The following is a 12,634-nucleotide window of genomic DNA, read 5'->3' on the forward strand; positions in this document are numbered from 1 at the left end:
TTCTAAGCGATGCCCAGTGAACTATATATATGCTAACCTGTCCAAAGAGAAGCCTCTGTTTCCTCACCCATAAAATGAGGTTAGTATTTATTTCACAGGGTTGTTGCGAAGACTGAATTAGATTAATGTGTGTGAAGTGCTGACAACACCACAGGTTCTCCATAAAATGAAATTATTAAGGTTGAGGGGAGAGTGTAAAGATGCGGATGTTTATCAGCAGGGTGGTTCTTGGTTTCACAGCTAGGGAAGCCCATCGTCTCTAGTGCTTACTCCTCAAATCAAGAGGCAGTAGAAGAGACACCCCCAGAATTTCAATCCGGAGGAGTTTAGAAACAACCTTAACCAATGGATGCTAAGGCTGATTTTCGCTCTAAAGCTAGGTATGCCTACCAAGCACACCGTCTCCCTGCCTTGAGGTGTGGGGTGGGGGTAATCTGGGAAAAGGCCGGTGGGGATTATGGTACACTCAAGCTCCCACAAACCATCTTTTATTACAAGCCTTCCTTGGCGCAGGACTCCGTGGCGCCTCCAGAGCCCTCTAGACTTTAACTGCACAGGTGCGTGACAGGCTGGGGCGATTCCGCGGGCGCCAGGCTCGGGGCGGGACCTCAGTGTGCCCGCCTCCCTTCTCCCCAGCGCGCGACGCGAAGGGGGCGGTTTGCTCGCGGGTCCTCTGCGCAGGCTCGGCAGCTCGCGGACCCCGGGCGCCTCCTGGTAAGCGGACGCCCGCCGTGGCCCAGGGAGCAAGGAGGTTGCCATGGACCAGCAAGTCACCGCCGTCACCTCTAACTCCCTAAGGGAAGACCTGGGACCTGGCAGTTTGGTGGTCACCTCGGTACAGAAGTCCTCCCCGGGGCCCCCAGTACCCACTCCCATCTGCTCAACTCCTCTGCACGACTCCCATGTCTCTCTAATGCTGGGCCCTTGCGCCCCTCTGTACTCTGTTCCTGCATTTTCCCTGCCCTCATACCTACCCTGTAGACCTGTCTTCCTGATCTTTATCTGAGGTTCTGCCTCGCTTTATTTCATCTTCCCTTGCTCTCTCTCATCCTTCCATTCGCCCTTTGTTTTCTGTATTTTCTTTCCTTCTTCCCTCCTGCTAACTGCACTGGACAGCCGCTTTAATTTCCTTGATATCCCCCTTTGCCTAGAGGATGGGTTTTTTCCTTACTTAGTCTGACGCGTATGTTTTTGCCTCTGCCTCCTACTTTAGTATTTATAAAATATTTGAAACTACCTGCGTTTAGTGTTTAAGCGTATTTGGGTGAGGGATGTTTAGCCTACCTTTTGTAAAAGCGATTCACCCCCAAGTTGAATTTGAAATGATAGATGAGGGGCGCATGGGTGGCTCAGTCGCTTAAGCGGCTGACTTCAGCTCAGGTCATGATCTCACAGTTCGTGGGTTCGAGCCCCGCATCGGGCTCTGTGCTGACAACTAGCTCAGAGCCTGGAGCCCGTTTCAGATTCTGTGCCTCTCTCTCTCTCTCTCTGTCCCTCCCCTGCTCACACTGTCTCTCTTTCTCAGGAATTAAAAACAACAACAACAACAAAAACATTGAAGTGATAGATGAGTGGAGTTTAGATCACCTGCCTGGGGCCAAACAAAACAGTGTCTGCCAAATACCTTCCTTTAGAAGTACCACGTTTGCTTCTGCCTTCTTACCGCTTCATTTTCCTGGTCCTAGGTAGAGGTGGGAGACCTGTCTTGACCTGCCGGAGCAAGTTTAATTTCTGTGACTTTAAATGTACAACAGAGAAGACTCAACAGAAATCTTATAAAGGGAACACACAGGAAGAAATTCAGACAGCAGTGTGTTGAAACTGTGTTTTTAGAGAAATGCACATATTTCATAGTAAAACTAAAGCTCAGGAGTACTCATAAGTAGAGTGAATATAAATTGCTAAATAGGAAGAAAGTATTATATCAGTTTACTGATTAGAGTATTATTTCTAATGCATTGTTGCTTGAAATAACCTATATTTTGTCGTAATAACCAAAGCATTATAAATGAAAGTACAGTTCAATATTTTAATGACTACACCTTGTGGAAATAGCACAGAAGGAAAAAATAAGTAACTGTGTTCTGTTGATGGTGAGGCAGAAACAAATATGGAATAATAATAAATGGGTATAGAGTACTTACTATGGAAGATAAGAGCATCCTAGGAAACTAAGGAATACCAAAAATAATTTCCTTTTTAGCATAGCAGGTGAGATGTTAAAAATAAAAGCTATTTATTGAGCACTCTTTGTGGGTCCAAGTCTTTAAAAATTTTTTTTTCTTTTATAGTTTATTGTCAACTTGGTCTCCATATAACACCCAGTGCTCATCCCACCAAGTGTGTGGGTCCAACTCTTTAAATGTATAATGCCTTATTCTTGTGCCAACCTTGGTATGCCTTATTAATATACTCCTAAGAGGGAGTTGAAGTTCAGAAGGGTTAAGTAACTTGCCTAGACCTCCTAGCTAGTGAGTGGCAGAACTGGAGTTCAAGCCCAAGTCTGTCTAGGCTCCTCTAACTCTTTAGTGTCCCAGCTAGCTGGACAAGCTGAGGGAACTGACTGTATCATATATATATGCTATATGTTTGATAATGTATGTAAATCCAGGAAACAGCAGTTTTCAGCATTTGCCACATCATGAGGAATTTGTATCCCAATATCACATTAATTTCATGGCTATACCCTTCTACCTTGAACTCCCAGCACAATCACCTGAACCGTAAACATATAATAATCCAGGCTTAGATCTACACAACTCCTTCCTTCCTAAGAATGCCACATTTTGGAACATCTAATTTTCCTTATGACATCTCTGGAAAATAAGATTATTTATTACTCTCATTTTTCCCAAGGGAATTTAGATGATTAAAAAGCGCTTCAAATCATAAAATAGCAATTTAAGGAAATATTATGGGCAAAATTTATCATTATATAGTTTCATTTTAATTCACTCTGACCAATTTGGTACAGGTGTTGATTTCTTCAAGCAAATGTTTTATAAGATATATTTAACTTCCAGGGGTCATCTCTCAAATGATTAAGCACATTTTATGTTTGTTAATAGAAACCAACCCGGAAGACATCATCTTTTGAAAGAGAAGGATGGTGGAGAATAGCATTAAGAGTATGTATATTTTCATTCTTTCCATTCACATGATTCTTATTCCCATTGATATTTTCATCAGTCCTTACCCTTTAAGTTGCTAACAATTGTAAAAAGACAGTGGACCTCATCTCATATTTATAATTTTGGTATCAGCATATGACTGAGAAACTAAATTTTGGATGCAGTAAAAAGTAAACGGGGAGTAGGTGCATTACAAGATATTTAGATAAGGTCAATGTAGCTTATGATGGTGGTGAGATTACACAAGAAAAAGCCTCCATTGTAAAAAAGGGTTTGGGTTTCAGTTTGTTGTTTTTTGTTGTTTTGTGGTTTTTGGTTTCAGGTTTTATCTTGGCAAAGAGCCTGTGAGAACTTAGCATGGTCAATGTAGGAAAGCAAGGTGGTAATATGCTAGCAAAGAAAAATAACCAGGAGATTCCCCCTTTCAAGAGCTAATCATTTCTATATTGTAGAAATATTTTCTATCCATACCCCTCAATAACAGAGGGACCCATAGGTCAAAGCCTTCTTGAAATTGAACTAATTTTAAGGGTGGAACCAAGTGCAAAGTTGGTCACAAAACAAAAGTGGCTAAACTTTCAGGTCCGGCCATTCAACCACGTTGTGGTTGTGATTTGAAAGTACCAAACCTCTTATGGCACCGATTGGATCACATGATCTGCCCGTTCATCCTCAGCCTCATGTTCTTATTTTTTAGCTTCTCACTTGAGAGCTAGAAAGGAACCTGTTGTTAACTACCAAACAGAAATAGGCTAACTTTTTTTTGTCAAACTGTCTGTCCTGAGTGGTCTCACAGGAGACCTAACACTTAACAGTCCAAATGCATCTCAAGTTTTAGTATCTCTGGGGTTACTTTTTAAAAGTTAAAACGCCCACTATGGCCATGACCCATTTGCTATATAATTCAGCAATTGTCTCAGAAAAGAAGCAGTCATGATTCTCTGGAAATATTGTTCTGTTGAGAGTGTTTATTATATTTGATAAATTTTATTAAACTTTAAACCAGAGAGAAATGCTCCTTAAGAGTAACCCTTCTGGGGCCTGGGTGGCTCAGTTGGCTGAGCATCCGACTTCAGCTAAGGTCATGATCTCGAGGTTTGTGAGTTTGAGCCTGGAGGCTGTTTCGGAATCTATCTCCCTCACTCTCTGCCCCTCCCCCACTCATGCTCTGTCTCTGTTTCTCTCTCTCTCTCTCTTTCTTGGTCTCTCTCTCTCTCAAAAATGAATAAAAGTTAAAAAAAAATTTTAAAGTAATGAGTGACCCTTCTAAGAATGATGTTTTAGGGGAGGTTACCCGTTCACACGCTGATCTAAAAAATGATGTCAATTTTCCACAGAATACGCCTATCCCTGGCACTTACCACTTGAAGACTTTTATTGAAGAATCCCTATTAAATCCAGTGATAGCAACCTATAATTTTAAAAATGAAGGAAGAAAAAAACCACCTCTTGTGCAAAGAAATGATCCAGTACTAAATGACCTTCCCCTGTACGCACCTCCTGACTTCTTGGACTTGTTAAAGAAGCAAGGGGCCACTTACTCATTTAAAGACAAACCACGGCCAAGCCCCAGCACACTGGTTTACAAAGATCAGGTAAAGTGCTACTTTTTTTTTGTGGGAAAGCTACCCAGAACCCCTGAGGAAAATATTCTATGTACTTAGAGTGCATCTTCCCCAGGAGAAATTGCAAACCTTTATGATGCCTTATTTTCTACAGAAATCAAATGAGGGCTGCCTAATTTGCAAGTGTGTCCAGCAAGATTTTTCCCTCTGAAGTCTCCTTCACCTAAGGAGAGTACATGGGGACAAATTATTCCCTCTCCGGGCATTGTTGGCAGGATTCCCCGACTTGGGGAGCTTCTGAGATCTTATCTGTGATCGGGTTATAGTTCTGTTCTCTCAAGCAGTTCATGCAGGGTGCCCTCTTCTTTAAACGAGAAAAGTTTTCCAGTGAGTGGTACCCTTTAACTAGAATGTGAATAGAACTGGATCCCATAGGGAACGTTTTTCAAAACTTTCTTGTGGAAACGAGCACTGTGGTGTCAGAAAGGTCAGATTCTATTCTCTGCTCCACCAGTTCATTCATAACATGGGTAGTAGACAGAGTACTCCTATGCTTACAACCCTGTGCTAGGTTCTGTGCAGGAAAGATGTTCCTGACTGGGGAGTATTTGAGTAACAGTATAAGAGCCAATATACCAAGTGCTAAAATAAATAGCATGGGAGGAAATGCCAAAGGGAGTTCATTGTAGGTTGGGTTGAAAAGCTGGAAGACTCCCTGGATTAAGTAGGACCCAAGCCGGACCTTGAATAATACATGACATTTATGTGGCTCTTTATAGTTTACTGTGAGTTTCCACATGTAATCTCTCAGTTGTTCTTCCCCAGCATTCTGAAATAGGTGGAACAGATGTTATCCCCATTTTGTATGTGAAAACCGAGGCGGATAGAGATTAAGTCACTTGTTCAGAGGCATGTAGCTGATAAGTAGATGAGGCAGTAATTTTAACTGAGGGTTTCTGAGCCCAAATTTGGTGGTTTTTCCAGTGTGCCTCCAGCCATGAATGAGGGGCAGCATTTGGATGGTGGATCCAGAAAAGGTGTTTCAACGGAGGGGCATAGCATTCTTTTTTTTTTTTTTTTTTTTTAATATTTTTATTTATTTCTAGGAGAGAGAGAGACAGCGTGAACAGAGGAGGGTCAGAGAGAGAGGGAGTCACAGACTGAAACAGGCTCCAGGCTCTGAGCTAGCTGTCAGCACAGAGCCTGACGCGGGGCCCGAACCCACGAACTGCGAGATCATGACCTAAGTGAAAGTCGGACGCTCAACCGACTAAGCCACCCAGGCGCCCCAGGGGCATAGCAGTCTGGAAAGCCTGTTCCAGACTGGCAAATGCAGAGTTGTGACTTGGCCTTTGGGACTCGGGCCTTTGGGCCTCCCATTTATAAAGAAGCCAGTAATATGGGGCGCCTGGATGGCTCAGTCGGTTAAGCATCTGACTCTTGATTTCGGCTCAGGTCATGATCTCATGGTTTGTGAGATTGAGCCCCATGTCGGGCTCTGTGCGGGCAGTTCAGAGCCTGCTTGGGATTCTCTCAAAATAAATAAAATTTTTAAAAAATTAAAAAAAAAAAGAAGCCAGTAATAGTATCAGTCTCTATAGCTTTTTGGGAACATTGCTGTGATAACCTGAGAAGAGATGCATTGTAAGTGGAGGTTGAATTAAATACAAATGCTGTGGTCCTGAAGATGGACAAGCAATTTTCAGCAGGATGAGCACATGTCATAGCCAATATGTAAACCCTTCCTGTTGCTTTGCAAATTATAGCTTTGAGACAGGACAGAATGATAAGTGTTCATTGGGTAAATCTTATCCTGTTTGCTTCAGTGGATGAATACAAACACTAAATTATGCTTAGATTTTTATCGCTTGGTATCAGGTAACTGTGCTACATATGAAATCGTTCTGGCCACCTCCAATACAAAATCATTCTTCTTCATTTTCCATCACCATTTACTTCCCTTCTACTTCCTCTCTTCTTGCTTTTAAGAGTTCTTGAGGGTAGAACAAGGCCTACTACTGAAAGGAGAAAACATAGAAGGTTGATATTAAGTAAAATTTAAAGCTTTAAAACTAAAAGAATTTGGCTTACCCAGAGGGAGGGATAAAACCTGAAAACATACTCTTCCCGTTTTTCTTTCTCCTCTCTCTCTTTCGACCTCTCCCAAAAGGTTGTGCTCTAGAAACTGGAAGAATTCAATGTTTTCCTAATTTTCTGTCTCAAAGGTATATGATAACGTTCTCAAGAGGAGAGATACTCAGATGTGATATTGTTTACTCACCAACAAAATCTATAATTCTGTTTTTTTTAAAGCAGAACTCAGTCAAATAATAATTTGAATTTGAGGTAGATAGGATATACATTGTTGTTACTTACTAAGGCAGAGCAACATTCTCCAGCTTCACAATTTTTAATAGAATATTCACTTGATACCCCATTAGTGCTTCTTTATATTTGCAAGAAAGTTTTTACTATTTTCAGCACCTTTATTCTGAAGCATGTAACTCGCTGGAGAGTCTATATCAAAGACTTGTCATACATATGTGTGTGTGTCGTATGTGTCTTACATATGCTTGTCATATGTGTGTGTGTGTGTGTGTGTGTGTGTGTGTGTGTGTGTATACTCATCTATGTCTGGCTCTTTCCAAAGAGTATTTGAGACGGCCCTCCAATTTTTACAATAATTCTTTTTGTGTTTATTTTGGAGAAAGAATAGGTTTTTATTGTAGAACATGTGTACAGAAGTGGGGCGATGTGTCTTTTCGTTTATAGTGTGGCGACCTGCCCGTTGCCCGGTCACTGCTCATCCTCCGCTAGCCCCTGGGTTCTTCCCCCTCGTTTCTGAATGATTTTAGCTCCTTCATGCCACCGCTGTCTCCACTACCACTCCTGTCATGATTTCAGGGCACCTGTACATGATCTTCCAGCAATCTGGCTTTTCAGTTTCTTGAATTCTCCTCTGCCTCAGCTCCTCACTCCTTAGAGTTTTTCAAGACCGATCATTTCAACCCTCCCCAAGCTCAACTGCGTGCAATCCACTCTTATCATCCCCTCCCAATCTTCTGTCTCACTCACCCTAGCACCCCAACCTCAGCAAGTTTTCCATCCTCCCGATCTGTAATCCATGGATCCTCCTTTTCACTGCCTCTGATGTTCTGATGTTTTCCTTCCTTGCAAAGCTGCAGTTTGGAGTTTATCGTTAGAGTTTCTCCCTGCGTACGCCCTTGGTTCCCTTGCCCCAGTGGCTCATCTTACTTGCCTGGCAAGGCCAGGGGATTTAACACTGGTTAAATCCAAGTCTCTGGGAATTTTGTATTTGCATCCTTGTAGCCGAACGACTGGTCTCATTTTAAGTTCATCAGGGGCACTCCACCTCTTCCTCATCTCTGCTCACTCCCTTGGTGATCTCATTCAGTCCCAGGGCTCTAGACACCATCTATCTCTTTGAGATTTCCAAATTTATGTCATCTTCCCAGACTTCTTTCTTAAACTCCAGACTTGTATATCCAACTGCCGTTTTGATTTCTGCACTTGTATGTCTAATTCAGGGTTTCTCAACCTTGGCAGTATTGACACTTTGGACAGGAAAATTTTTTGTTGTGGGGGCTCTTCTGAGCTTTGTAGGATGTTCAGCAACATTCCTGGATAATTAAATGCCATTAGCTAATTAGATGCCATTAGCAATTCCACCCCCCCCCCCCCAATTATAACAACCAAAACTGTCTCTAGACATTGCCAAGTATTCCCCAGGGTGAGGAGGGCAGTGATAAAACCAACCGACCAACTAACCAACCAACTAGCAAACAAACCCACCTCCTTCCTGACTGAGAACCTGTGTGATAGTGGGCCTGATCTCTAAATGGTTGTCTTCAGGGTCAACAGCTTTATTGTGAACTGACTTTATCTTACTATTCCCTCTGACTCTCTTCCTGCCCCACTGGCCTCCTGGCTGCTTCTTGAGCTTGCCATTCCACCCCGGTATCTTTGCACTGAATCTTCTTTCTTTTGGAATTCTCTTATTCCAGATATCTGCATGGCTCGCTCCATCTCCTTCTTCAGGTCTTCAAGTGTCACTTTCTCAATGAGCCCCATTTAAATTGGCCACCTGACACTCCTGACCTTCCCTATCCTGCCCTTATTATTTCTTTCTTTAGCCGTCAATATACTATATTTGTATTTGTTATTTTATTATTTATTTTTATTATTATTATTTTGTTGTCTGTTTTCTCCCACGAGAGTGAAGCTTCATGAGGACATGAATGTTTATCTGTTTTGTTCACTGTTACATCTTTGCCTCTAGAACAGTGTCTGATGGTTAATATCTGTTGAATGTGGAATGAATGAATGATTATCCAAATATCTGAAATCTGACTGGGCCTTACTCTGTTTCCTTTGATGTGTGATTTTCTTTGTATGTGTATTGCTCATTGCTCCTCAGACTTATTTTCATGAATCCTAAGATCCAAGAGGAAAGTGTTTTCCTTCAGAAAAAGTTTACTTTTGGTTCTGCTGATACTTGGGGGAGCTACCAGTCTGGTGCTACTTGAAATACACTGCTTATGTGTTCTCGAATCATTCCAATGACGGGAATTTGGACTGGACTCTGTGAGAAGGACCAGCTGATGGTTACACTCTCTCAGTGGTGGATTGCTTTCCCCTCTTCCAATTCTGCTTAGCACCAAGGCAACTCTGTCTACAGACCCTTAGCATTGGGTGATGTAGGAGAGTTTACTTTCACGAAGTGCTCTTTTAGGGTCTCCAGTTCCTGTGGGTAGGACTCCCATTAGATCACCATCATTGATGGGCCCAGGCTTTGACCTCTGGATCCTTGTAGTATTCTGAAGTTCCCTCAGACACAGCTCTGTTCTTCTGCTAAGTTTGGTCTGGACCAGCAAAAGCTAGGCCACAGTTCCTCTCTGGCTTTTCGCTATGTCTTAGTTTGTGGTTCTTATGATTCCTTATTATCTTGTTAGCAATTTCATATTGTTTTAAAATCTCTTATTTGCTCTTAATAATTTATTCCTCATTTCTAGTAGTCATCTACAGTGGAAACTTTATCATCCAAATAACTTAGCTTGCTATATATAGAAACCAGATCTGTTTTTTTTTCCCTTAGAAATATACTGTGAATCTTTTCCATACCATTATGTATTCTCTACATCATTTTATTTTATTTCTTAAATGTTTATTTTGAGAGAGAGCGACAGAGAGACAGAGAGGGCGCATGTGAGAATCCACAAGCAGGGGAGGGGCAGAGAAAGGGAGAGAGAATCCCAAGCAAGCTCCATCTCATGAACTGAGATCATGACCTGAGGCAATATCAAGGGTCAGATGGTTAACTGGCTGAGCCACCCAAGTGCCCCTCTCTACAACATTTTAAATAGCTACATAGTATTCTACTATATGGACATATCCTAATGTATTCAACCAATTTCTGCTGTTAGTCATAGAGTGGAATTTTGGGGGAAAGGGTATATAGGTATCTAAGTCTTTAGAGATGCATTGCCAAAATGCTCGTACAGAAAAATTGTGCTTGGGGCACCTGGGTGGCTCAGTTGGTGGAGCAGCTGACTCTTGATATCGGCTCAGGTCATGATCTCAGGGTTGTGAGATTGAGCCCTGCATTGGCTTGGAGTTCGATGTGGAGCCTGCTTAGGATTCCCTCTCTCTTTCTCTCTCCCTCTCTCCCTCTCTCTCTTTCTTTCTCTCCTCCTTTGCCCCTCCTCCACTCATGTGCACTCTCTCTCAGAAGAATGAGAAAGAAAGAGAAAAATTGTGCTATTCTGCAGCTCCATCTTACAGAGTATTATAAGTCCAGTGGCATTTTACATCTGTTGTTGATGTTTTCAACTAGAAACATGGATCAGATGACTCAAATGGGAAATTTTTAAGTATAAGCTTGAAATCGGTATGCTAAGGGAACTTCCAAACAACCTGAAGTCAGCAAAGTCTACGCCAGAATTTCCCTACAATGAGCAGGACAGAGAGAAGATGGTAACTCTGGCCCAGTCTGTAGCCCATGAGTCAGTAACTGTGTGGCTTCAACACTCTTGCATCAAAGGGTAAAAATGAGTCATGTTCTCTTATAATACAATTGAAATAGATAGTCTGGTTTAAAAATGAACAAAGGCTGTGAACTAGCAATTCACAAAGAGACATACCAGTTACTAAAAACACATATACACACACAAAACCATAAAATGATGCTTGGCTTCAACTAGTAATTAAGTAATTACAAAGGAACAAAGCAGCTAGACACAATTCTTTGCCTATCAGATGATCAACAATTTGAGTTTGATGATACCCATTATTGGCAAAGGGGGTACAGAAACATATTCTCGTACACTGTATAAAACAAATTATCGCAAGTAATTTGTCAATTTCTAGTAATGTTTTAAATGCACATAGTGAGGGATTCCACTGTCAGGAATTTACAAATTGTCTTACAAAAGTACAATGAGATATGTATATACAGCACTGTAGCATTGTTTATGATTTTATTAACCAGAGGACTAAGGACTAATTATATAATGGTACATCCATACAGTGGTATACCTTGGGAGGTGAAGCTCATGTAAAAGGAAACAAACTTGGTAATTCTGCCTCTCCCCACCCCCATATCAAAAGGAGGGGGCCAGGCTGGAAAGGCACCCCTGTTAACTTAGAAAATTAGCCAAAGGACCCATTCTAATGTGTTCAAAAGACATCCTTGAACAGCTGATTGGGAGACTGAGGTTGAGCAAATCTGGTCAATTCATTGATCCTTCTTAGCTGTGTTTGTAGCTGTGATAATGCTATAGCTGTGATAATGCTATCTCGGAAGACATGTTAATTTGAAAAGTGTTCTATGGTAAAAATAATGGCTGATGGGAAATTTCAACAGAATGGTTTTGCATCGAGCAAAATATCAATGGAGAGAAACCTTGCACCCCAAGAAAGGCCGGCAAGTAATACTGTAGGGAACTCAAGTGGTAAATGTTGGGATAATGAAGAGCAAAATGTAGATGGGACAGTTCATTGTTTTTAAACTTAAATTTAAAAAGTGACCCTCAGAGTTGACTCATTTAGCAAATATTTTTTGAGGTTGAGCTCTCAGAGAGCACCTGCAAGGCAAGGCAGTAATTGTCACATGCAAATATGTCAAGAAAGCAGCTAGTGAAAATGAATTTTGAAAAATGGATACAGAGAATCCCTCTCGGACTGGGACCCACTCGTACTTCTTAACGTTCACTTGGAGCTGATGAAAACTACAAGATACTGGCAAAATTAAGAACAATATCATTGCTATCATGAGGCAGGCTTCTTTCTGAGAAAGTCCCATGTCCCGTCTATTTCTCAGTCCCAAGTCTGAACAGTGAATCAGTGATACTTTCATATGACATAAGAGACTTGACTTCTCAGAGAAAGGATACATTTGGTGAAATTTCTACCCCTAGTGCCTAAAAATATGGTACCTACTAGCCCATTCACTTCACTCACATTATGATTATTCTGATAGGGATGCTAAAGGGGTGAAAAATCTGTTTCCTTCTATCCACCTATTTATGGATCTGGATTTTCAAAATACTGTCACACCAAGGACCTGATAAGTAGGGTTGGATTTTTTCACTTATTCCAGGTTTTTGACATTAATGGTGCTGGTACCACCTGACTGAAATAAGTATCCACAATGATATCGTGCCGTGTTTTATGATCCCAAGATTGTAAGATTTCTGAGTGCCTAATCAATGTGAATTGAAACAATTAGCTAGAGTCCGGTCCTTCTGTGGGCACATCGTCTAGATTCTCTGAGCTGTATCTTACAAATGAAGAACTCAGAAGCGTAGATTGGAATTAGGAAAGTGTGTGTGTGTGTGTGTGCGCGCGCGCATGCATGCACACGTATGCGCACATCCACATATGCATACACATACATACACACATCTATTCTTTTGGAGT

At 41.5% G+C, this 12,634-nt stretch overlaps 1 protein-coding gene across 2 annotated transcripts in view; it reads left to right on the forward strand.

Moving 5' to 3' along the window:
- Nucleotides 1-671: 671 nt before the first annotated feature.
- The window catches only part of STPG4 (sperm-tail PG-rich repeat containing 4), a 43,780-nt gene continuing 31,817 nt past the window's right edge, over nt 672-12,634 (forward strand). Inside the window, exons 1-3 of one of the 2 annotated variants that reach the window (XM_039245915.1) lie at nt 672-835; nt 3,069-3,128; nt 4,469-4,726. In XM_039245915.1, coding sequence (XP_039101846.1) covers nt 758-835; nt 3,069-3,128; nt 4,469-4,726 — 396 coding nt within the window. In that variant the 5' untranslated portion in view covers nt 672-757. The remainder of the gene's footprint in view (nt 836-3,068; nt 3,129-4,468; nt 4,727-12,634) is intronic. The other variant, XM_039245914.1, reaches the window with a different exon arrangement.

This window comes from Hyaena hyaena, unplaced genomic scaffold, assembly GCF_003009895.1.
Source record: "Hyaena hyaena isolate Hyena2069 unplaced genomic scaffold, ASM300989v1 scaffold_274, whole genome shotgun sequence".
Lineage (NCBI taxonomy): Eukaryota > Metazoa > Chordata > Mammalia > Carnivora > Hyaenidae > Hyaena > Hyaena hyaena.